At 40.3% G+C, this 21,974-nt stretch overlaps 1 protein-coding gene across 1 annotated transcript in view; it reads left to right on the top strand.

Moving 5' to 3' along the window:
- dnah2 (dynein, axonemal, heavy chain 2) overlaps window positions 1–20,317 on the top strand; it is a 41,622-nt gene extending 21,305 nt beyond the window's left edge. Inside the window, exons 44-87 of the mRNA XM_074694068.1 lie at window positions 1,037–1,174; window positions 1,267–1,425; window positions 1,616–1,768; window positions 1,894–1,985; window positions 2,152–2,347; window positions 2,849–3,073; window positions 3,222–3,326; window positions 3,543–3,731; window positions 4,122–4,207; window positions 4,695–4,825; window positions 4,979–5,128; window positions 5,294–5,461; window positions 5,694–5,854; window positions 6,510–6,649; window positions 7,116–7,248; window positions 7,558–7,697; window positions 8,436–8,646; window positions 8,823–8,939; window positions 9,201–9,342; window positions 9,573–9,742; window positions 9,936–10,052; window positions 10,206–10,370; window positions 10,541–10,663; window positions 10,864–11,012; window positions 11,205–11,271; window positions 11,671–11,821; window positions 11,903–12,051; window positions 12,163–12,296; window positions 12,672–12,816; window positions 12,970–13,169; window positions 13,479–13,605; window positions 13,756–13,942; window positions 14,230–14,378; window positions 14,500–14,683; window positions 14,826–15,016; window positions 15,207–15,398; window positions 15,657–15,841; window positions 16,608–16,842; window positions 17,559–17,710; window positions 18,132–18,246; window positions 18,593–18,769; window positions 19,280–19,354; window positions 19,788–19,938; window positions 20,062–20,317. Of these exons, the coding sequence (XP_074550169.1) occupies window positions 1,037–1,174; window positions 1,267–1,425; window positions 1,616–1,768; window positions 1,894–1,985; window positions 2,152–2,347; window positions 2,849–3,073; window positions 3,222–3,326; window positions 3,543–3,731; window positions 4,122–4,207; window positions 4,695–4,825; window positions 4,979–5,128; window positions 5,294–5,461; window positions 5,694–5,854; window positions 6,510–6,649; window positions 7,116–7,248; window positions 7,558–7,697; window positions 8,436–8,646; window positions 8,823–8,939; window positions 9,201–9,342; window positions 9,573–9,742; window positions 9,936–10,052; window positions 10,206–10,370; window positions 10,541–10,663; window positions 10,864–11,012; window positions 11,205–11,271; window positions 11,671–11,821; window positions 11,903–12,051; window positions 12,163–12,296; window positions 12,672–12,816; window positions 12,970–13,169; window positions 13,479–13,605; window positions 13,756–13,942; window positions 14,230–14,378; window positions 14,500–14,683; window positions 14,826–15,016; window positions 15,207–15,398; window positions 15,657–15,841; window positions 16,608–16,842; window positions 17,559–17,710; window positions 18,132–18,246; window positions 18,593–18,769; window positions 19,280–19,354; window positions 19,788–19,938; window positions 20,062–20,201 (6,666 nt within the window). The 3' untranslated portion in view covers window positions 20,202–20,317. The remainder of the gene's footprint in view (window positions 1–1,036; window positions 1,175–1,266; window positions 1,426–1,615; window positions 1,769–1,893; window positions 1,986–2,151; window positions 2,348–2,848; window positions 3,074–3,221; window positions 3,327–3,542; window positions 3,732–4,121; window positions 4,208–4,694; window positions 4,826–4,978; window positions 5,129–5,293; window positions 5,462–5,693; window positions 5,855–6,509; window positions 6,650–7,115; window positions 7,249–7,557; window positions 7,698–8,435; window positions 8,647–8,822; window positions 8,940–9,200; window positions 9,343–9,572; window positions 9,743–9,935; window positions 10,053–10,205; window positions 10,371–10,540; window positions 10,664–10,863; window positions 11,013–11,204; window positions 11,272–11,670; window positions 11,822–11,902; window positions 12,052–12,162; window positions 12,297–12,671; window positions 12,817–12,969; window positions 13,170–13,478; window positions 13,606–13,755; window positions 13,943–14,229; window positions 14,379–14,499; window positions 14,684–14,825; window positions 15,017–15,206; window positions 15,399–15,656; window positions 15,842–16,607; window positions 16,843–17,558; window positions 17,711–18,131; window positions 18,247–18,592; window positions 18,770–19,279; window positions 19,355–19,787; window positions 19,939–20,061) is intronic.
- Window positions 20,318–21,974: the final 1,657 nt, after the last annotated feature.

The following is a 21,974-nucleotide window of genomic DNA, read 5'->3' as shown; positions in this document are numbered from 1 at the left end:
GAGTTTATACAGTTCCTTGTTTGTAACATGTACTTTTCCCAGTCAATCCGTACTGTCTGTCAAACATTTTTTACATTTCTGGCTTTCAACCGTATTGAAGGGCTGCATTTCTTTGGCAATGTAGCTGTCTTTGAGCGCCCACCATTTGGTGCTTTTATTTCTATTTACTTTGCAGACCAAAAGCCTCAGCAATAGCGGGTTGTCAAAGAACAAGGCTCCGCTGCACCTCCCCTTCTTCTTCTTCGTCGCCACTATTTTCAAACAAATGCAACATATCAGCTCGTTGGTATTCATGAGCTCACACTTTGTTCATTCTGATAAAAAACAAAATATTCCCACACTGGGACTGTGGCAGGCGGCTTAAGAACCATATCTTTCGTGCCATCACTCATATTAGCGTGTGTTTCCTCCTTACCCCTCAGGATGCTCGCTTCACCTCTCTCCGTGTGTACGCGCCAGCAGCCCCATCTTCACCCCAAAGATCGCATTTTTGACAGATGCTCACCCCGCTATAAATCTGCTAAATCCGCTATATGCACGCTATGCACCCCAATGTTAGGAAAGAAAGACGTAGTGAGCCATCTTCTCATTCAGCCTCTTTGGTGGAAAGAGAGGAGGAAAACAAACATGCATGCACGTGTCAGTTTATCGAGGCTGGCAAACTTACCGAGGATGTTTTTATTTATCGTTCGGTTAATCGATTTATTGATTATCGTGACAGGCCTAGTTATACTGTATATTTAACATTTAGTAACTAAAAACATTGCTAAAGAATTGGAGAGACAAATCACCAACAGTCTGTGCACAGATATTTTTTTTTTATTTTAAACTAATACCCAGAAAATTACTGGCATACTGACAATGAAAGTCAATTTGAGAATATTTTTTTTTTTCTTTGCAGTTTATACCAGTTTTCTGTCTCTTGTGTGTAAAACCTAATGATACAGAAATTAAGCTTTTATTGGGGCACCAATTTTAAAATTATGGTCAATCACAAACAAAAAAATCTGTTAAAGAAATACATCTGTGGTCTTAGGTGTCTCTGCTATTTGAAGTGGAGAATCTGGCTGTGGCCTCCCCAGCCACTGTATCTCGCTGTGGGATGGTCTACAATGATTACACTGATCTGGGATGGAAGCCATGTGTTCAGTCTTGGCTGGACAAACGACCCAAGGTACAATGGACTCACTTCAGCGTCTGATTTTCCATTTATTGATAGCTTTTAACTCCATGTTTAACTTTTCTCCTACCATTTCTTCTGTGCAGGCTGAGGTGGACCATTTAAAGCGTTTGCTTGAGAAATACATAGAAGGCACGCTCAGCTTCAAGAAAAGCAACTGTAACGAACCGATTCCCATCACTGAGCTTAATGGAGTTACCTCTCTCTGCCGTCTTTATGACTCACTCGCCACATCCAGTAATGGGGTATGTGAAACAGAGTACAGTCTCAGTGTGATTGCACATTATGTCCCCTGCCAAAAAGAACACTTCTCTTCCAAAGCACCTTGAACTTTAATGTTTTTGTAGTTTTGAAGTGAAATGAGAATTATTCCTGAAAAAGCAACACATATCATCAACTCTAACCATACACTTTGTCTGACTCTTCTTTTACAAGGTTAATACTTCAGACACAGAAAACTTGGGTAGGATGGTGGAGCTCTGGTTTGTCTTCAGCCTGATCTGGTCCATCTGTGCCTCTGTTGATGAGGATGGGAGGAGAAAGATGGACATGTTCTTGAGGGAACTAGAGGGCACCTTTCCGATCAAGGTTCTCTTTTGATGAAGAGCATTTATGACAGGCTGATGATGTACACCTAAACTCTCTGTAAACCTTTGTGCAGTTTTTTTCTCAAGGACTAATATTCTCCAAACTGTTTTTAAAAAACATTTTAGGACACAGTTTATGAGTACTACGTGGACACCAAGAAAAAAAACTGGTCTTCTTTTGAAGGGACACTGCCTAAAGATTGGCGCTACAATGCTGAGTAAGTGACCCTCTCACTTTCATTAAATGCTTTAAGTACGCATTGATATTGTTTCCATTCCCTGCACTGCTAAGGCATTATATTTGACAATTGTTGCTATGTTAAAGTCATTTGATAAAGTAATATCTGCAAAACATCTTGTTTTTCCCTCTGCACTCTCCTTTAGCGCTCCATTTTATAAGATTATGGTTCCTACCGTGGACACAGTTCGATACAACTTCCTAGTCAAGGCTCTGGTGTTGAGTCAGTACCCAGTGCTGCTCACTGGGCCTGTGGGTACAGGTAAAACCTCAGTGGCCCAGAGTATCCTGCAGGGCTTGGATAAAAAATGGACCGCCCTGACCGTCAACATGTCTTCACAGGTTGGTACCTTTTGCACAGTGTGTGTTGCTGTGAGTGCCATGCTCTCATTTGCTCGTTCTTTGATTCAGTCTGCACCCAATACAAAAGGACGATCATATACTAAAGGTCCATTTTTTTACTTAAGCATAGGCACTATTCTCAGAACTAGACTTAGCTTTAAAGAAATATAATAAGTAGAGTAAACAGAGAGGAAACAGTTGCCTAGAATGCAATTTTCCCTTTCTCCACATGTATGTATGTTTCTGTCACATAAAAGATGCAAACCACCGGTACTTTCCACTTTGGTTGAAAGGGTAAAATCCTGTACCCAAAGCCTACGTGCCAAACTATCCACACACAAAATGAAATAACTTAAGAAAAAATCTCCAGTATAACTGAATTTTTGTACATTAGCCAAAATGTTTTGCTGTTTTCTTAAAAAAAGAATACTATCTTGTGTGCTCTGTCAGACCTTGAGTTTCTTTTCAAGTGTCTTTTTCTGTGCAATCATCATGGTTTAGACATCCTCCAAAAATATCCAAGCCATACTGGAGAGCCGCATCGAGAAGAGAACCAGAGGAGAGTTTGTGCCAGCAGGTGGGAAGCGCCTGCTCTGTTTCTTGGATGACCTCAACATGCCAGCTCATGACCTCTTTGGCTCCCAGCCACCACTGGAACTGCTGCGCCTCTGGATCGACTATGGCTTCTGGTATGACCGAGAGAAACTGACCCCTAAGTTTGTCAAGGTAACATCTATTGTTTTGATCCTCTGATTTTCTACCAGTCTTTACAGAATTAGACATAAAAGTGTAAAAATATTTGTAATTGGTTAAGCATTACTCAGCGGCTGTGTGACTGAGCCACTGAGTGGTTTAAGTTTGTGCTCTCTTTTAGGGCATGTTCTTGATGGCATCTATGGGACCCCCTGGTGGAGGGAGGACTCACATTTCTGGACGCTTACAGAGTCGTTTCAACCTCATCAACATGACCTTCCCTGATGTAAGTCCCTCTGACTACTTTTTCTTTCAGTCTCAAAACAGACCCAGTATAGGTTGCTCTTAAATGCTAAATGCTAAATGCTACTTCTAACCTTCCCCATCAGGTCAGGCAGGTGCTGTGACTCTTCAATACATGAAGTGGATAACATGGAAATAAAACAACTTTTAGATATTTTTATCTTATTAACCTAGCCTGAAAATGCCTTTCTCTGTGCAGGAATCCCAGATCAGGCGGATCTACAGTACCATGATCAACCAAAAGCTTCAGGGCTTTGGAGAGGAGTTGAAACCTATTGGAGAAGTTCTAACACAGGCCACTTTGGAGCTGTATTACGCTGTTTCAGCTCATTTTCTTCCCACTCCAGCTAAGATACACTACCTCTTCAACCTCAGGGATATCTCTAAGGTAAAAAATAAGTTGAATAGATTTTGTAGTGTTTGAGCATATAAGCACACCAACTGCAAAGTTATATAGTTAGAATGATCGTTTACGAAAATAAAGCTGATGAAAGACATTTAAAAGAGCTCATGAGGTCCAAGTGAAAACTCTTTGCTAAAGCTTATTTGCTTGTATATGGACCTGGAAATGAAATACATTTCACCATAAGTACACCTCAAGTCTGAAAACTATTTCTGGATAATTGTCCAACTTCTGGAACTTTGCTATTGCCTGTGTGATTATTGGCTGAGGTTCAGAATTCCTATTTCAATCCAAAATTTCTTGTTTTATTCAGAATGCTTTTATACTGGACTCATTTAGACATAATTTTTCTCTTCCTATCATTCACTGTCTAAGGTTTTTCAAGGTCTGCTGAGAGCACATCCTTACGTCCATGACACCAAAAACAACATCACGCGACTCTGGATTCATGAATGCTTCAGGTGAACAAGAACATTGTTTCCCTACAACTGAAAGTGGAGAAATAACTGCTGAAAAACATTTGTGATGGTTTTTCTACATTTACAAAACACAAGGGCACGTTTAGAAGGGAAGATAGGGTACAGTAAGCTGCTGAAGAATGCTTGTTTAAAATGTCATATCATATCAGGGACTCTGGCATTATCACTGATGATGATGCCTTGATGCAGACGTTTGAAAAAAACTACCAAAATGACTCTTAAAGTGATTGTGTTGTTTTTATCCATATATTTTGTTGAATATACTTTCAGAATCACTTTAATACACATTGAGTCCCTGGGGTCTACAAGTTGCACTTTAAAAACTTCCTTTTTGTGCTGTTTCACATCTTAACTGCAGCTCAAGTTATATTCGGACGTGAAAAGATTTCTGACTAGTGATTTAAAAATGCTAACGTTGTTTCTTTACTGAGTGATATTTTTTGTTTTTTTGTTTTGCTCTTGATTTCAGAGTTTTCTCAGATCGACTTGTGGACCACAGTGACATGGACATCTTTATTAATTTGCTGAAGGAGAAACTTGGCTCACTCTTCAACCTCACGTTTCACAGCATCTGTCCCAAAAAACAACCACCAATATTTGGTTAGCTTACTTCAGTTAACACACAAACAACTTATAATAATGTTGATGTTAATGTTGCTTCTCACTTTGGACATCATGGTTAAACTAGATTTAGGTGACATATTGAAAATGTGTTGTAAATGTGTTTGTTTTGTTTCTTTTTTAATGTGAAAGGTGATTTCCTGAGTGAGTTTGGTGTGTATGAGGACCTACATAGTGAAAAAAGTCTGAAAAATTTCATGGAAACCAAGTTAGAGGACTACAACCTGACACCTGGCACAGTGCCTATGAACCTGGTGCTCTTCCATGATGCCATTGAGCACAGTAGGTTACACACTTTTATACACTTACACCAAAGACCTTGTCACTCTGTCTTCACTATAAAATTAAATCACCATGCGGTTTGCATTGGAGTACCGGCATGCTTTGGGAACAATACTCTGTCACAGCTTGAAGGAAATGTATATTTCTTTTTCGCTACTTTTGCAGTAACCCGTACAGTACGTGTAATAAGTCAGCTCAGGGGCAGCGTGCTACTGGTCGGTGTCGGTGGCTCTGGTAGACAGAGCCTTTCCAAGTTGGCTGCCTTCATTTGTGAGTACCAGGTTTTCCAAGTGGAAGTTACGAAGCATTACCGCAAACTGGAGTTCAGAGAAGGTGAGACAAACATGACATGGCTGTGAATGTAATCTTGTCACTGGAAGTTAGATAACGCAAAACTTTGACTGTTGGCTGTATTTAATAGGATTAGAATAAAAATGTTTACCATTAATCATGGAGAGTCAAGTTCCTGGATTATTCTCTTATATTTGATGAATTAAAATTAATTTTCTTAGCCCATCATTAGACATCTGTATTTCATGGGTAATGTGTCTGTCTTACCCTTCAGACATCAAGAAGCTGTACCGTCTGACTGGTGTCGACAACAAGCCCACGGTGTTCCTATTCAGTGACACTCAGATTGTTGATGAATCCTTCCTCGAGGACATCAACAATATCCTGAGCTCTGGAGAGGTGCCCAACCTCTACAAGCAGGAGGAGTTTATTGAGGTGAGTGCTGTCCTTGAAACATTGGCCTTCTGACATCTCAAACATCTTTCTTTCTGAACTGGAGTAGCAGAACTGGAAATGTTTGAAGTTTAAGCACAGGGTGCAAAAGCATGGCTTTACAATCACAAAAACACTATCTGCGTCCCCATTACAGTTTTTTGCTAAATAAAAGCGATATTTCTGAAGTTTCCATAAAGAACAATTTCACCTTGCCAGTGTTTCTATTACGACTAGAATTGTGCATAACTTTAGAAAAATCTCGAAGGAAGGAGTATGTAGCTGGTGGTAACCATGGATACGTCAAAAATTTGAAGAGCGAAGACGGGACGAATATAGCTGACAGTAACATGAATACCTCTAATATTTTAATATTTTTAGAAATTTCATTGTGATGTGCGTTGCTTCTGTTCTTGCCAAAGTTATGAACAGACTGATCCAATAAAATATAGAGGCTTTCTAAAATGTTCTTGCTTTCTGATGCTCTAAATGTAGTGGCTGACCTTCAGTTTGCTTCATGAATATCCCATGAGTAACAGATAGCCCTCAATCTGTATTACACACATAAATGGTGGTCATGTGTATAGAGTTTATTGAATAATTTCTTTGATCATTTCAAGGCTAATTAGGGTGTTTGCAACTGTTGTTTTATCTGCAGGTATGCAACGCCCTATCAGAATCTGCCAGGAAGGACAACGTGTTGGAGACTCCTGACTCCTTGTTTAGCTACCTGATAGAGCGAGTTAGGAACAACCTTCACGTAGCTCTCTGTATGAGCCCAGTGGGTGAAGCCTTCAGGTAGAGTATTCTTTTGCTCTTTGTTCTGTATTTGCATGATCATATTTATTTAACACTTTCAACAAAGTTTATGGAATTAACCAAGTATTATCAACACTGGTGGCCAAATAGATTGGGCAATGTAGTGTCTATCTTCTGGCAGCGGTATGTTCAGTGTTGCCCAAACAACTAAGGACCTAATCCTAAACAAATAAGATCCAACAAAATTCTCATCCCTCAAACTTTGCTGGCCAAGTGATAGTTTGTATCAAAAGGTTTTGGTACTGTCCCCGGAAGGCCTCAGCAGGATCGCCAGAACCATGTTGAATGGTAATGATAGTCACTTTGTATTACAGCCTCTAGAAGGACTTGTAGTGTAACAGATTTTCTTACCTGCCACATAAGGTTACAGTGTTGCACAGTTTGTTTGTCAGCATCATTATTCCAGCAACTGTGTCTGATCCCTTTGTCTTCTCTCTGTCATCAGAAACCGTCTCCTCCAATACCCTGCGCTCATTAACTGTGCCTCCATTGATTGGTTTGGTGAGTGGCCCAAAGATGCCCTGCTCGAGGTGGCTGAAGGGTATTTGGATGGACTGGATCTGGGCTCCATGAAGGGGGTGAGACATTGATACACACATTCAAGTTCAGTATTTTTCACAACAGGGAATGAACAGTTATTTTTTTTGAAACAATAACATCACATATTTGTTTGACAAAACTGCAGTCTGGACAGTTTAAATTTTTGTTTTCTGAGCATATTGTGCAAAGCTTTTACAAACCTAATACCAACTGAAAGCTTGTTTTAACTGATGTTAAATGTCAAAATGTGAAATTTATCATGATTCTAGTGAAAATATTTCTTTAACAGTAGTTTCATTGTTTTTTGGTGTCTGGTTTAATTGTACATAAACTGCCTGATATTTTAGATCCAAACAAAGGTTGCCAGTGTCTTTGTGACCACACACCAGTCAGTAGCTCAGATATCGCAGAGAATGAAGTTGGAGCTGAGGAGACACAACTATGTGACACCCACCAACTACCTGGAGCTGGTGACTGGATACAAAAAGTAGGAGCCTCCAAACTTTCTGTGTTAATTATGATTACCTTCTCTCTTTCTACTCGGATACCTATAAATGCATCTTATGGGCTGTGGAGGGCACTTTGACGGTTAACTAACACAAAGTTTTTTAACTCTGTGAATGTGAGCAGGTTAGCATGTGGTGGGGTAACAAGGCTGTGTGGAGACTCTTCTTGTCTAAAGTCATCTGTTCTGTAACATTGATCAGATTCTGTTGATAAAATAGAAGGCAATGCATCACCCTGCTTCAGTTAAAGCCCCAAAGCTCATGTGATAAACTTTGTTTTTGTGTGGTTTTGACAAACAACATCTCTACTGATGTTATTTTAAGCAATTAGGTTTCTGTTTTCAGAATAAATATCTAATTGTTCCTTTCACGCTCAAATACATCACTCACTTTCAACATTTTTTGGGAAATAAATGAACTGTCTTGTCATCTGCCATGTGCTGGCACACAGCAGTTACAGCATTCAAAGCTGTGTTTTAGAAATTTTCATTCCCCTCATTTTCTGAGCAGCTAAACCCAGTCAGAGGAGCCTTAAATTTCCCATCCCCCTCATTTCTCAGTTCAGTGCCATCTTACTTTCTACATTTTTCACCCACTTATTGCCTTTTATATAAACATTCTTTGCTTACTAACTCAATTTATCCTATGTCCTCCCTGGTGCCTTGGGTTCACTTGTCTGAAAATGTGCTACCTTTGTGTGTGTGTGTGTGTCCATCCAGGCTATTGGCAGAGAAACGCACTGAACTTGGGGAGCAGGTAAGCAAGTTATCTAACGGCCTTTTCAAGATCAGTGACACACGGGAGAAGGTGGAGGCCATGTCTATTGAGCTGGAGGAGGCCAAGGCACAGGTGGCAGAGGTCCAGAAACAGTGTAAAGAATACTTGTCCAGCGTGGTACAGCAGAAGAAAGAAGCAGATAAGCAACAGAGAGTAAGTCATTGTTCAAATGTACAAAAACAATGAATTGATTTAGTTGATATTTTGATTTGATACGTTGAAACTGTTCAAAGTCCCATGGCATAAAAAGCAGTTTCCTGTATTAGACAGCTGCAGTTAGAAAGAGATTTCATGGGCAGTGACATGAGTTTGTTTGTGTTTGTGTTCAGACTGTGAGTGCTAACAGTGAGAGAATTGCGTTGGAGGAGATAGAGTGCAAAGCTCTGGCTGAGAATGCACAGAGAGACCTGGACGAGGCTCTTCCTGCTCTTGAAGAGGCCATGAAGGTAGATCTCTGTCCTTAGACTTCAAACCCATTAGTCCTTCAGCGCGTTAAAAAATCTGTATTGGGGTATGTGCTGATGTTCTGATAAGTTATACACTGACTTTGTGGTATACTGCTCTACTTTTACTTTCCGCCTATCTGAGCCTTTAGTCATTTGATTTTTACTTTGTTTTGGTTCTTTTGAAATGAACATGATTCAATCTGACTCTGTTTATGTTCTTATTTCTTCTAAGTTCACAACTCCTTCCCTTTTTGAACCTAGGCTCTGGAGTCTCTGAATAAGAAGGACATGACAGAGATCAAGTCTTATGGGTGTCCTCCAGCACTGGTTGAGACAGTGATGCAGGCTGTCATGATTCTTCTTTGCAAAGAACCTACATGGCCAGAGGCCAAGAGACAGCTGGGTAAGAGGCAGCAGTGAAGTACAGAGAGCTAAATCAGACAAGTACACTCTTTTGGAAGTTACTCTAAAGAAGAAAAAATAGAAGTGTATTAATGAGACCTTTAATTTTAATCCTTGCGCCAGAAGTAAAAGTAACCAAAACTCTTGAACAAGAAACAAACACATTGATGATAATTCTGAAACTATTAAACTAAAAGCGAAATTTGCAACTCTTGTTTTCTCCTCTGTCAGGTGATGCCAACTTCATCAAAACATTGGTTAACTTTGACAAGGATAATATATCAGACCGTGTGCTGAAGAAGATTGGTGGTTATTGCAAAAAGGTAGATTTCCACCCAGACACCATCGGCAAAGTGTCTCTGGCTGCCAAGTCCCTCTGTATGTGGGTCAGAGCAATGGAGGTAAGTGGTTACCTGCTGGCTACCTACAGACAAACACAAGCTGAAAAAAGCTGAATACATCACAGCAGCAGCAACAACAGATGTCATTTGTCTTCAAAAGAATTAAATTAACAGTTTAATCACACAAGAAATTGACTCAATTTGATAAGTATTAATGATAAATATAACACTTTGGTTTTGTCTGTTTTTCTAGGTTTATGGTCGTATCTTTAGAGAAGTGGAGCCAAAACGGGCCCAGCTCAACTCTGCCATGGCTCAGCTTGCTGAGAAACAGGCTGCACTTGCTGCAGCCCAAAACAAACTGAGAGAGGTAAGAAGCCCATGGTAGCTCTTCACCTGATAGGTGTTAAGACTTAAGCTGAGGTCAGACAAGGATTATACATTCAAAACTATAAAAGATAATGTAAAAGATACACATACGGATGTTAATGTAGGACTTTTATGAGAATATGTGTTTCATCAGGTTGCAGAGAAGATAGAGCTGTTGAAAAAGCAGCACAGTGAGAAGTTGGCCATGAAGGAGCATCTGAGGATAAAGTCTGAGGAGATGGAGGTGAAACTGGATCGAGCTGACAAACTGGTGACTGGGCTTGCTAGTGAAAGGGTCCGCTGGGAAGAAAGAGTTGCTGTAAGACTCACACACACACACACACACACACACACACACACACACACACACACAAACACACATGCACGCGCACACATCATTAAACAAATTCTTTCAACAAACGCTTAAAAAACTTATATTCACACTCACATCGAACACATTGTGAAGTTGTGTGTGTGTGTGTTCTTCAGGGTCTCAGAGAAAACATGGGATACCTGGTAGGAGACTGCCTGCTTGCAGCATCATTCCTTTCCTACATGGGACCCTTTCTTTCCAGCTACAGAGATGAGTTACTTACCATCTGGATGAAGGAAGTGAGAAACAAATACACACAAGAAACAAGCACTCAGATTTACTACGTATTCTGGTTTACCTGTCTGTCGTAAGCTTGAAATCATGAAAAGCTACATGCGAACTGTTCTCTTTTCATGAAGCTAGAACTGAAATTAACATTTTATAATGTTTTTTTTGTAACACCCAGAGCTCTCAACTCTTTTGATTTACCTTATTTTAGGTAAAGGACTTGGAAATCCCATGCACACCTGGGTTTAGTTTCGCAACATTTCTGTCCAGACCTACAGCGGTGAGGGACTGGAACATCCAGGGCCTGCCCTCTGATGCATTCTCCACTGAAAATGGAGTTATTGTAACACGTGGAAACCGGTCGGTACACTTTGAAACAATAATTTGTTTGACAGTTCAATCAGTTTTTGCTTTTGTTGTTTAAAAAACATGGTAAAATATATTAACATCTATATGCAAGTATATTTACACATGAAATTTAAAATAAAGCTGCGCGGAAGTGATTTGAGATCATAAATGAAAGCTAACCTGCTTTTTAACCCCCCCCTCCAGGTGGCCCTTGATGGTAGACCCTCAAGGCCAGGCTCTAAAGTGGATCAAGAATATGGAAAAGGAGAGAGTAAGTCTGTGTCACTCAGTCCGATTTATTCCTGGTTTTTGATGCATCGCTTGAAAGGCACTCACATACCTGTGTGTCCGGATTAAGCAACCAATTGCCTCCTGAGAGATTAACAGAGTTCTCCAAATCAAAGAGAATTTTTCATGTACAAATGTGCAAGGTGGAACCAAATCATTTTTGATTTCCTAGGGGAATCGTACAGAAAAATTTCAAATGTATTAACATCTGCATTTTTCAGCCATACTCTCTTTTTATTTATATATTCTGTAAAGTATGTTGTAAATACAGCAATAGTGTGGTTCTTTATCCAAGCTTTTCAACAAGCAGTATTCAAAATCTGTGCTTACAAATCTGATCTTTCTTTCCCCTTTTCTATGTGTGGTGTGTCTACATGTCCAGGGTCTGAAAATCATAGACTTCCAAATGCCAGACTACTTGCAGATACTGGAGAATGCTATCCAGTTTGGGAATCCTGTTCTGCTCCAGAATGTCCAAGAGGAGCTGGAACCATCACTCAACCCAGTTCTGAACAAGTCCCTGACACGGATAGGTCAGACACACACAGGAACATGAGTTAATGAATATGTAAGTAAAAAACTATGCCTGCAACTCATGCGTGCACACATTCCAGGCGGCAGGCTACTGTTGAAGCTGGGAGATAAGGAGGTGGAGTATAACCCAGACTTTCGATTCTACATCACCACCAAGCTGTCAAACCCCCATTATGCCCCAGAAATCTCTGCAAAGGCTACTATCGTCAACTTTGCTGTCAAGGAGCAGGTCTGTGTATTTGCATATCCTGTGTGTTTGTGGCTGGATTGTTGGACATGTTCTAGCTAGAACATGAGCTCCTACCTTTATTGTCTGTTTGTGTTTGACTTCATTCTGCAGGGTCTTGAAGCTCAACTGCTGGGAATTGTGGTGCGTAAGGAGCGTCAAGAACTGGAAGAACAGAAGGACTCCTTGGTGATCAGTATAGCCTCTGGCAAAAAAAGCCTGCAGGAGCTAGAAGACGAGATCCTCAGGTTGTTTAGCAGACTGTTTTAAATAATGAGACCTTTGATGATTTTCATAGATCATTTTCATACAGATTGGAAAGTAACTGTGGAAGACCTGAACTTTTATTAAAACATTTCCAAGTTTAAGTTACACTGAAACCCTAAAGCTCTGAAAGCGGTCATCTATTTTCAAAACAACATCAACATTTTTCCTAACAGTGAAAAAGCTCAACGCTTAAAAGTCAAAGGGAAAGATTCTATTAAAACTTAGATAATTGGATGTTTTGTCAGGTGGCAGCATGCTTTTGGTCCATCGTGCTCTGCGGTAGTGTGGCAATTTTTCAAAGGTTTTGTTGCTAGAGGTTTTCTATGTGGTATATACTTGAATGTCTCATCTGCTAGGCTGCTGAATGAGACAACCGGCTCACTACTGGACGACGTGCAACTGGTGAACACTCTGCAAGTATCCAGAGTCACAGCTGCTGAGGTTTCAGAGCAGCTGGAGAGCAGCGAACAGACGGAAAAAGAGATCGACTCTGCGAGAGAGGTCAGGTGTATGGATGAGTGTCATCTCAACTTTTGGTTGATATTGTTATTGTTTTTTCATGTTTAATGCTTTTTTCCCTACAGCATGGCTTATTTGTATGTCACGTTATGGACACAGAGTGTACAAGACATTGTAAATTTTCTATCCTAACAGGCCTATCGCCCATGTGCTCAGCGAGCGTCCATTCTCTTCTGTGTCCTAAATGACATGGGCCGCATTGACCCAATGTACCAATTCTCCCTGGATTCCTACATTGAGCTGTTTAACCTCAGCATCAGAAAAAGCAAGCGCAACCCCAAGCTGGAAGAAAGGATTAACAACCTGAATGAGTACCACACGTATGCAGTTTACAGGTAAACAAGGGCCCGTCTAGAGCATCTCTTTTATATTTAGAGTCTGCGTACTTGTAATCATGAGTTTGGTGAATACTAGACAGCAGAGTTTTAAAGTTGTTATTTTGTAACAGAGACTTAAGCTGTAAAACTGCTTAATCAAATAGTTGTTGGATAAATTCCACTTTCATGAAACATCTGCTCGGAAAGCTACTACATAGAAAGTGTTCCCCTGAGAAACAAAAGTTAAAGAACTCAAAATCACCAATTCACTTTGTGAATAAACCACCATAGTTATAGTTGGCTAACACAGCTTGTTCTTTTCTGCAGGCACACATGTCGTGGTCTCTTTGAGGCTCACAAGTTGCTCTTCAGCTTCCAGATGTGTGCAAAAATCTTGGAGGTGGCCGGCAGACTCAACATGGACGAGTACAACTTCTTCCTCCGAGGAGGACTTGTAAGACAACACAGAAAAAAAACAATAATGAGGTTTTTTTTAGAACATCCAATCACTTTCTAAAGTGTGCTACTTAAAGCCTTGAATCAGATAAGCTTGCTTGCTTTGTTGCTATACCCCTGTATTTGATAGTAAATGGATGTCTTACAGGTGCTTGATAAGGCGACACAGATGAACAACCCCTTTCCCAGTTGGTTGTCAGACTCCAGCTGGGACAACATCACAGAGCTGGAAAAGCTCCCCAACTTCCACGGAATCATGAATTCCTTTGAGAAGTACCCCAAAGACTGGAACCAGTGGTTCACCTCTGATGAGCCAGAGAATGCAACACTACCAGGTGGGTGGGAGTCAAGGAGGTCTTTCTTCGCTTTTGGGGGTTAAAGCATGGAGTTTTTACTCAAGGGGAAATCATTTGATGCATTTTTACTATTTTAGTGTATGATTTACAGATATGCTTAACAAATCATTACTGTGTCATGGTGAGCATTTGTTTCTCTTTCCCTGTTAATGATTGGCTCTCTTGGAAGAAATAGCAGACATGTGAATTAGTTTGTTTTTTGTTGTGTGAGCATGTCCTCTTTGCTATGAGTCTCTGGTTACAGCCTCCTCTTTTTGCCCTTTTAGGTGACTGGCAGCGTCGCTGTAATGACTTCCGGAAGATGTTGATAGTGCGGTCTTTGCGTCCGGACCGTGTTTCTCATTGTGTAAAGACCTTTATTATTGTCAACCTGGGCTACTCCTTTGTGGAGCCGCCTGTTCTCGATATGAAAGCTGTGAGTGATAATCATCTATTTTGTGGTGTCTTTTGTCACGTTTTTATTTTTATTTTTGCTATTCATAAAGTGATTCACATCACATCATTCTGACTCATCCAGATTTATTTTCTCTCTTTAGGTTGTGGAGGAATCCACCTGTACGACACCCCTGATCTTTGTTCTCTCTCCTGGTGTGGACCCCACTGGAGCCTTGTTACAGCTTGCTGAGGCCTCTGGCATGAGCAAGCATTTCCATGCTCTTTCTCTGGGTCAGGGACAGGCCCCAATTGCCAAGAGAATGGTGGAGGAGGGTGTCAAGAACGGTACAAACCTCTCACTACCTGCCTGCTTTTCTGGCATGGTTTTGCATAAGCAGTTTTATTTTTCACCCACAAGTAACCATGGCATGAAAAATCTGAACAAGACATTCAAACCCCCCTTTTTTTCTTTTTTTTTTTTGCAAAGGTGACTGGGTGTTTCTTGCCAACTGCCACCTCTCTCTCTCATGGATGCCTGAGTTGGACAAGTTAGTGGAGCAGCTACAAGTGCAGAAGCCTCATAAAAACTTCAGGCTCTGGCTCAGCTCCTCACCACACCCTGAATTTCCCATCACCATTTTGCAGGCCAGCATCAAGATGACAACAGAACCACCAAAGGTGCAAATGCTCACATACCGATTTTCTCACACAAGGCATCTGCCATATAAATGTACATATGTATGACATACACGCAAAAAGAAAATCCCCTTTACGTATGTGAAGAATTTATGTGCCGTTGGATATTTTTCACTGAGAGCTCATTATAATTACATTCAACAGTGTTAACACTGGCCTCTTGTTTCATCAGGGTATAAAAGCCAACATGGAGCGTCTGTATCAGTTGGTGACCGAGAGCCAGTTCAACCGCTGCTCAAAACCCACCGTGTACAGGAAACTGCTCTTCTCTCTCTGCTTCTTTCACAGCATCCTGCTGGAAAGAAAGAGGTTTTTACAGCTGGGCTGGAACATAGTCTACGGCTTCAACGACTCTGATTTTGAGGTCACAACCTTGATTCTAGAGCTATTCATTCATCTATCTAATATCTGTAACACAAATGTAGGCTTTATTCAGTTAAACCCTCCAAAGTCCAGGTAGTTTAATAAGAATTTATAACCTAATGCATGAAACTGCATCCATTGTATTGCATCTGTTACATCAACTCCTTACCCAGTCTGATTTTACTGGTCCTGTGGCTGGTGCAGATAAATTTCTTACTCCTGGTCTGGTTCCTGAATTATTTTTTTAACAATCCCTCAGGTGAGTGAGAATCTGTTGAGTCTGTACCTGGATGAGTACGAGGAGATTCCCTGGGATGCACTCAAGTATCTCATTGCTGGAGTCAACTATGGAGGTCATGTCACGGATGACTGGGACAGACGGCTTCTGTTGACGTACATCGATGACTACTTCTGTGATGCTGCCATCACCCAGCCCTTCTTCAAGTGAGACGCTTTGCACAAACATTTACACATCTTGATTAATTAGATCCAATTTGAGCCAAAAAAAAATATTTCATCGTTGAACTGTTCACTGCTAACATATGCATACATGTTCAGAAACAATCGCACTTGAACACAATCAGGTAGGCAAGGAAGGGCAGAGGTGACAGAGACCATCTCATTTTTTCTTTGTCTGCTAAAGTCAGCCACTGCAGTGTGCCAGCACCACCTGGTGGATGGTGAGAGTACTTACCTTGGAATTGAAAATGCACTTCTTGCACTTGAGCATTATCAAGCATTCTTATCCCCCTTATTTTTTAGTTTTTGGACCAAAGGTAAAACATTCCATGTGGAGGAGGTTGTGTTGTAATAGTATTTTTAAATTACTAGCTCAAACCAACACAGACTTTATAAATGGAAGAGTTCAGGGTTAATACATACTTTAAATAAGGCCTTGAGGACTTATCCACACATGGAGACAGGATTAGTTTTGGGATGGTTGTTTTTAGCAGAGGTCAGGGACATATGAATATAGACATTGTCAGAACACTGCAATTACAGACACACATTTTACCATCAAGACCCAAAAAGTGCCACATAAGAACAGTCCATTCACCATATTTTAAAAAGAATTGATTCTTAAAGTTAGGATAATTTTTTAATCATTAATGTAATATTTTGCAGCTTTATTGTACATTAATGTTCATAAATAGCTTTTCACAGTGTATGTTACAAACTTCTTAAGCTATCTTCCCTCTTTATCTCTCAGGTTGTCCTCTTTAGCCTCATATTACATTCCCCGGGACGGTCCTCAGTCCTCTTACAAGAAATACATCAGCACACTACCATCCACAGAGCACCCTGAGGTGTTTGGCCAGCACTCTAATGCTGACATTGCCAGCCAGATCGCAGAGACAAGGACATTGTTTGACACCCTGCTTTCACTGCAGCCAAAAGTCACCAGCCCCACTGCTGCGGGAGTGAGACGAAGTAGAGAAGACGAGGTGAGGAACGGAAGGGAAGGTAGAAATGTGAAGTTAAGTGAACTGGAAATATATGATGTCACAGACAGTCACAAGAAAAGAAGAGCAACTTGAATTCACATCAGAGCTGAGCCAAACACAGTGCCATGGAGAAGTGGTCTTAATTATTTATTTGTAGTCAAATCCAGAAACATTATGTGGTCTTAACTCTCTCACTACTCTGAACAAGTAAATCTTTTTATCACCACTCATACAAACACATTTTTTAAAACGTTGTCATAACCTTAACTTAGGTGCTTATATTACATAGTAAACATTTTAAACAAAAATGGATGTGACTGATTAGATGAGTAGTTCACTGTCAAGTTTCTGAGCTTTAATGAGATCATTTCTTGTCCAGACTTGAGAAAATAATTTTACAGTCACATTATGTCTTGTCGTGTTTTTTTTACCTGTAGGTGCCATAAATGCTAAACTTAGCCTGCTTCGAGACTTTTTGACAGGAAATGGTTATATTGTGTATTAAATTACTCAGCTTTTTGTGCCACACCCTAAACCCAAAAGAAATGTTAGTGTTTCTGTGTTCAACTTCCAAACAGACCATTACACCAACAGATAAAGGAAGACCCTCAATAGATGATTTTTTTCATTGTTAATAACTTCTGTGCGATGCATTTTAAGACAAATGGTCTCAGTGATTCATCTGTGGATGTAAAACATTTCATTGATGTCACCAGGTATTAGAGCTGTTGACAGATGTTCAAGGAAAGATCCCGGCATTGATAGATTTTGAGCGCACCAGGTTGCTGGTCCAGGACGACCTTTCTCCGATCAATGTGGTCCTTCTGCAAGAAATCCAGAGATACAACGCACTGCTTGAGACCATCATGTATGATCACTCTCTAACCCTGTGTTTGTGTATATGTGTCTGTCTTTTATTTAATGCTTGGCCATATTTCTGATAGTGATAAATTATTTTCATACCATTTGCTCTTAGTATCATAATGTTCATGCTGTTAAAACAATATGATGCTGTGGTCTAGGTTCTGAATATTATGAACTTAGTGTTCATAATTTAATTCATGCAGCTTTGTCAAAGCCTTTCAAAATGATCTACCAGAATGTTTGTCCTAGATGGGAATTTGGCAGCAATACAGACCTCTAAACCAACCAGTAGTACTAAAAAAAAACACAAAGACACTATGATGTGAATTTATAACAGGCAGCAATACAGAGGGCAGAGAAAGTTTTGGCAAAGGCACAGACATCAAATTTAAGAGACTGTTGCTGTAACTGCATTTCTGATGCAGCTCATCCCTGGTGGAGCTGGAGAAGGGGATCAAAGGCTTGGTTGTGATGTCGCCCAGCCTGGAGGAGACCTTTAACTGTATCTATGAGGCTCGTGTACCACCGCTTTGGTTGAAGGTGAAAGCACCCACACACCAAAACACACAACACACTAACACACAAAGACCACTGTGTGTCATTTTGGTCATCTTTTCTTCAGGAAATGAGACTTTACCTACATCTTCCTCACTTTTTAAAGTTAGGCAGCTAATCCTATGGCTCTTATGCAGTCTCCTACAAGTTATGTCACATGAGGAAAGAAGCAGTCACATTAAAATTTAAACCACATTCACATTTCACACATTTTGTCTGATAGCTCTTCATGTTTTTAATAATAACTGCTTTTGCAGGTTGCATTAATTGAGAGACTGACTGTGTTTTTCCTTTCCCTGCCCCACTCTTTCTCACTACGTCCACCCATCAGGCGTACCCCTCTTTGAAGCCCCTGGCAGCTTGGACCAGGGATCTTTGCCAGCGAGTCGAACAGTTTGCACACTGGGCTGAGACAGCCGAGCCCCCAACCTTGTTCTGGCTGTCCGGATTCACCTTTCCCAACAGTTTCCTCACTGCTGTTCTGCAGACCTTTGCTCGGCAGTACAATGTGAGAGTTCACTAAACCCCCTTACATTTTAATTCATAAAGTAGGTGTTCAAAAGCCACAGCCAGTGAGCAATTATAGCAATTAGAAACTGATTCACTGAAGCTTAACAGCTTTTGGGCTCGCAAAACCATGCAAATGAGCCCAAAAGCTATTGTCTTTACATATGCAAAGGGTTAAATGCTCTAGATTAGAATTGGACCTTGATGATGTTAATGAATCCACTCTTTATGAATTCCCCTGAATGTGTGGAGACAGCCTCAGTTGATACAGAAGAATCCATAAACTTTTTGGTTTTCAAACACAAACTTAAGTCACACTCTTGTCTTCAGAGTATACATGCCTTGTATGCATGACAAACTTGTCTTAAGTCCTTATGAACCCAATTATTTAACTCAGTTTCAATGGATCATGCACTCAACTGTTTCACAGTGTAACGATGGACACATTAAACTTTAACTTGCTTCTGTGCCTGTCGGTTGTTACTGTATTTATTTGAAAATCTGCTTGCAGAAATCAGTGGATATGCTGTCGTGGGAGTTTACTGTGTTAACTGTGGATGACAGCCATCGCCTCGACCCACCAAAGGTGAACCCTTCCATACAATTCTGTTTTTTCATTAACCTGGCATTAGACGTCTTCCTCTGAGTCTTACTCTTACCCATCACATTCTGATGCATATTAAGCAAGTTTGGATGACCATGCATAAGATAATTCATCTGAAATTGGTCCATGAAGCGTTTTAACAGTTAACATTTTGGCGTTCTGGGACTCCACCATTAGGTTCTTCTTTACTTGGACCTCATGCTTTACTTTATCGTCCTCTTTTTTTCACTCTCCCCTCTTTCCCCCATAAGACCTCCCCTTCGCTTGTCTTAGCACTCTTTCTATTTTCCCTTTTAAATTCATAACCCAACTCACATGGCTTTGAGTCATTCATCGTCTCCATCTTTAACTTGTACATGCCATATCAGTCCTTTGGGTGCGACCCCCTTTATCAATCCACACTCGCCTTTTTTAGGATGGAATATACGTCCGGGGTTTGTACCTGGAGGGAGCAGGTTGGGACAGGAAGAACTCATGTCTGGTGGAGGCTGAACCCATGCAGATGGTGTGTCCCATACCAACCATCAACTTTAAACCTTTGGAAAACCTCAAGAAGATCTCTAAGAGTGAGTTGTTCTGGACATGAAAACCCCAGTTATTTCCCACTACATCTTTCTTATTGTCGTCTTAAGACAAATTGTGGTTTGCAGAATCAACTTTATGACTGTATTCTTTTTGTTCCTGTGCAGGCAAGTACCAGTGTCCGTGTTTCTACACGCCAATTCGATCAGGCAAGGCGGTGCTCACCGTGGAGCTTAAATCAGGTGCAGTGACCCCAAGCCACTGGGTAAAACGAGGGACTGCTCTACTCATGAGCCTGGACAGCTAAAAGACTCAGTTAAAACCTGTCATAACATTCAAACATTTTTTAAAGATTTAGTTCATCCCAAAACTCTATTCTGTAACTTTTTGATTTTTTCAAAACCCCAATATTTCAACACAGTTCAGACAGTTCAGATTCTTCTTTGCTTTGAAAAAATGTATTGGTGTGTTTTAGTGACATTTGAATGTATTTTTTTTATTATTATTTTTAAGTGCTTTTTGTGATGTGTTTTTGTCAACATTTGTAATGAAAAAAAATGATACATATTTGATATTTGTAACGTCTTGTTTTTAAGCATTTTGAAGAGAATTATGAGAAATATTCCGGTCTATGATACATTATTAGGTTGATATGCTGTGACCAGCCATGCTTTGCTGTTAGGGGGAAGAAAAGTTTCATGCAAGATCAATGTGACATAATAATGAATGATGTGGTAACTGACAGCATTTGCAACACAGAGAATAATTTAGAAAAAAAAAAAGATTTATTTAACTTTAAATTTTGTAAAATGTATAACCTTTGCTGACTAATTATTGTGTCTCCCAGTTTTCATTTAAAACTGGCAAATAATGTTGACTGTGTGTTTAAAGATACAGATGCACAGCACACCTGTCTATTTCAGAGTATAAGAGAATTTGTTGATCAAAGGTTAGTAGAGTTGACTCCCTCAGGTTGGGTCCTGGGGGTCTTTACTCTATTTTTCAGAAGCCCGTGTGTACACAAGTGCTTGGAAATTTGTTCTTGCAGCATGATAAACCTCCTCTGCAATCATTCATGTTAAAATGTTAACTCAACACAACTTTGAGACCTGCAAAACCTGTCCGTTACAGACACCTGCTCCCTTAACATCAAGTATGTTAGTAATTTGTGCCTTTGAGCTAAGGTCAAGATCACAGTTATGTTCTGTCTTTACACAGCAAACGGTTGTTGACTCTGCCTGTATGCTTACGGCTGTGACATAGTTAATGTTTTCTAGCAGGGGAGGTAAAGCCACAGAGCATGTACACTTTTATTTGAATAGGACCAAATTAGATGTAGCAGACACTTTTACATTGTAATTCAAAAATGTTTCATTGAACAAACATGACCAACAATATTTAAACTAAGTTTAACATCAGCATGAATATAGCTGCTTACAATAATACTGGCCTGGCTACATCTCTGCAGTGTGAACATGCTAGTCTTGCTTCTTTAAATCATTGGAGTGTAACCTCATATTACAGCTACTGGTCATTCAATCTGTCATCTGCCCTCTGGTCAGTGTATATTGGTGGACCCTTCAACATGGCTGACTCCCCAGGAGGAACAGTGGACCTTAGTAAGACTTTGGGAGTTGAGGCGGCTGTTGTATGTATTCCATGACTCCCCTTTGTAATGTCTGTTCTACTTATCTGGCCTGATTTGCTTTTAGATTTCCATGTGTTTAGTGAGTGGGTAGAAATAGAACCCAATCATGCTGTGTCACCAGTTTGGACAGTGTACTATAATAACCTTGTGCATCTGTGCCCACTCATTTGGCCATGAAACATGATAAACAATAATAAAAAACGGGTGTAGGAAATACTGAATACACAGAGAAAAGATGAATGTAGGAGGCTTAACTTGAATTTTAGTGAATGGGATGGATTTAAAAGCCTTAACGGATCCATTGATAATAAGATCAGTGGGCCATGGCTGCAGTGTGCCTCACTGGCTATCTTGTCTGATTTCTACCCTGGTTCCGTTCAACAAGCCTTGGCTAAAAATAGACACAGAGAGTGTTCTTGGGCAGACCACTGT

The sequence above is a fragment of the Halichoeres trimaculatus genome, unplaced genomic scaffold (assembly GCF_033239565.1).
Source record: "Halichoeres trimaculatus isolate MK-OKI-2021-1 unplaced genomic scaffold, fHalTri1.1 fHalTri1_scaffold_18, whole genome shotgun sequence".
Classification (NCBI taxonomy): domain Eukaryota; kingdom Metazoa; phylum Chordata; class Actinopteri; order Labriformes; family Labridae; genus Halichoeres; species Halichoeres trimaculatus.
Note: the sequence above shows the minus strand (reverse complement) of the source record. Positions and strands in the feature narration are given on the sequence as shown.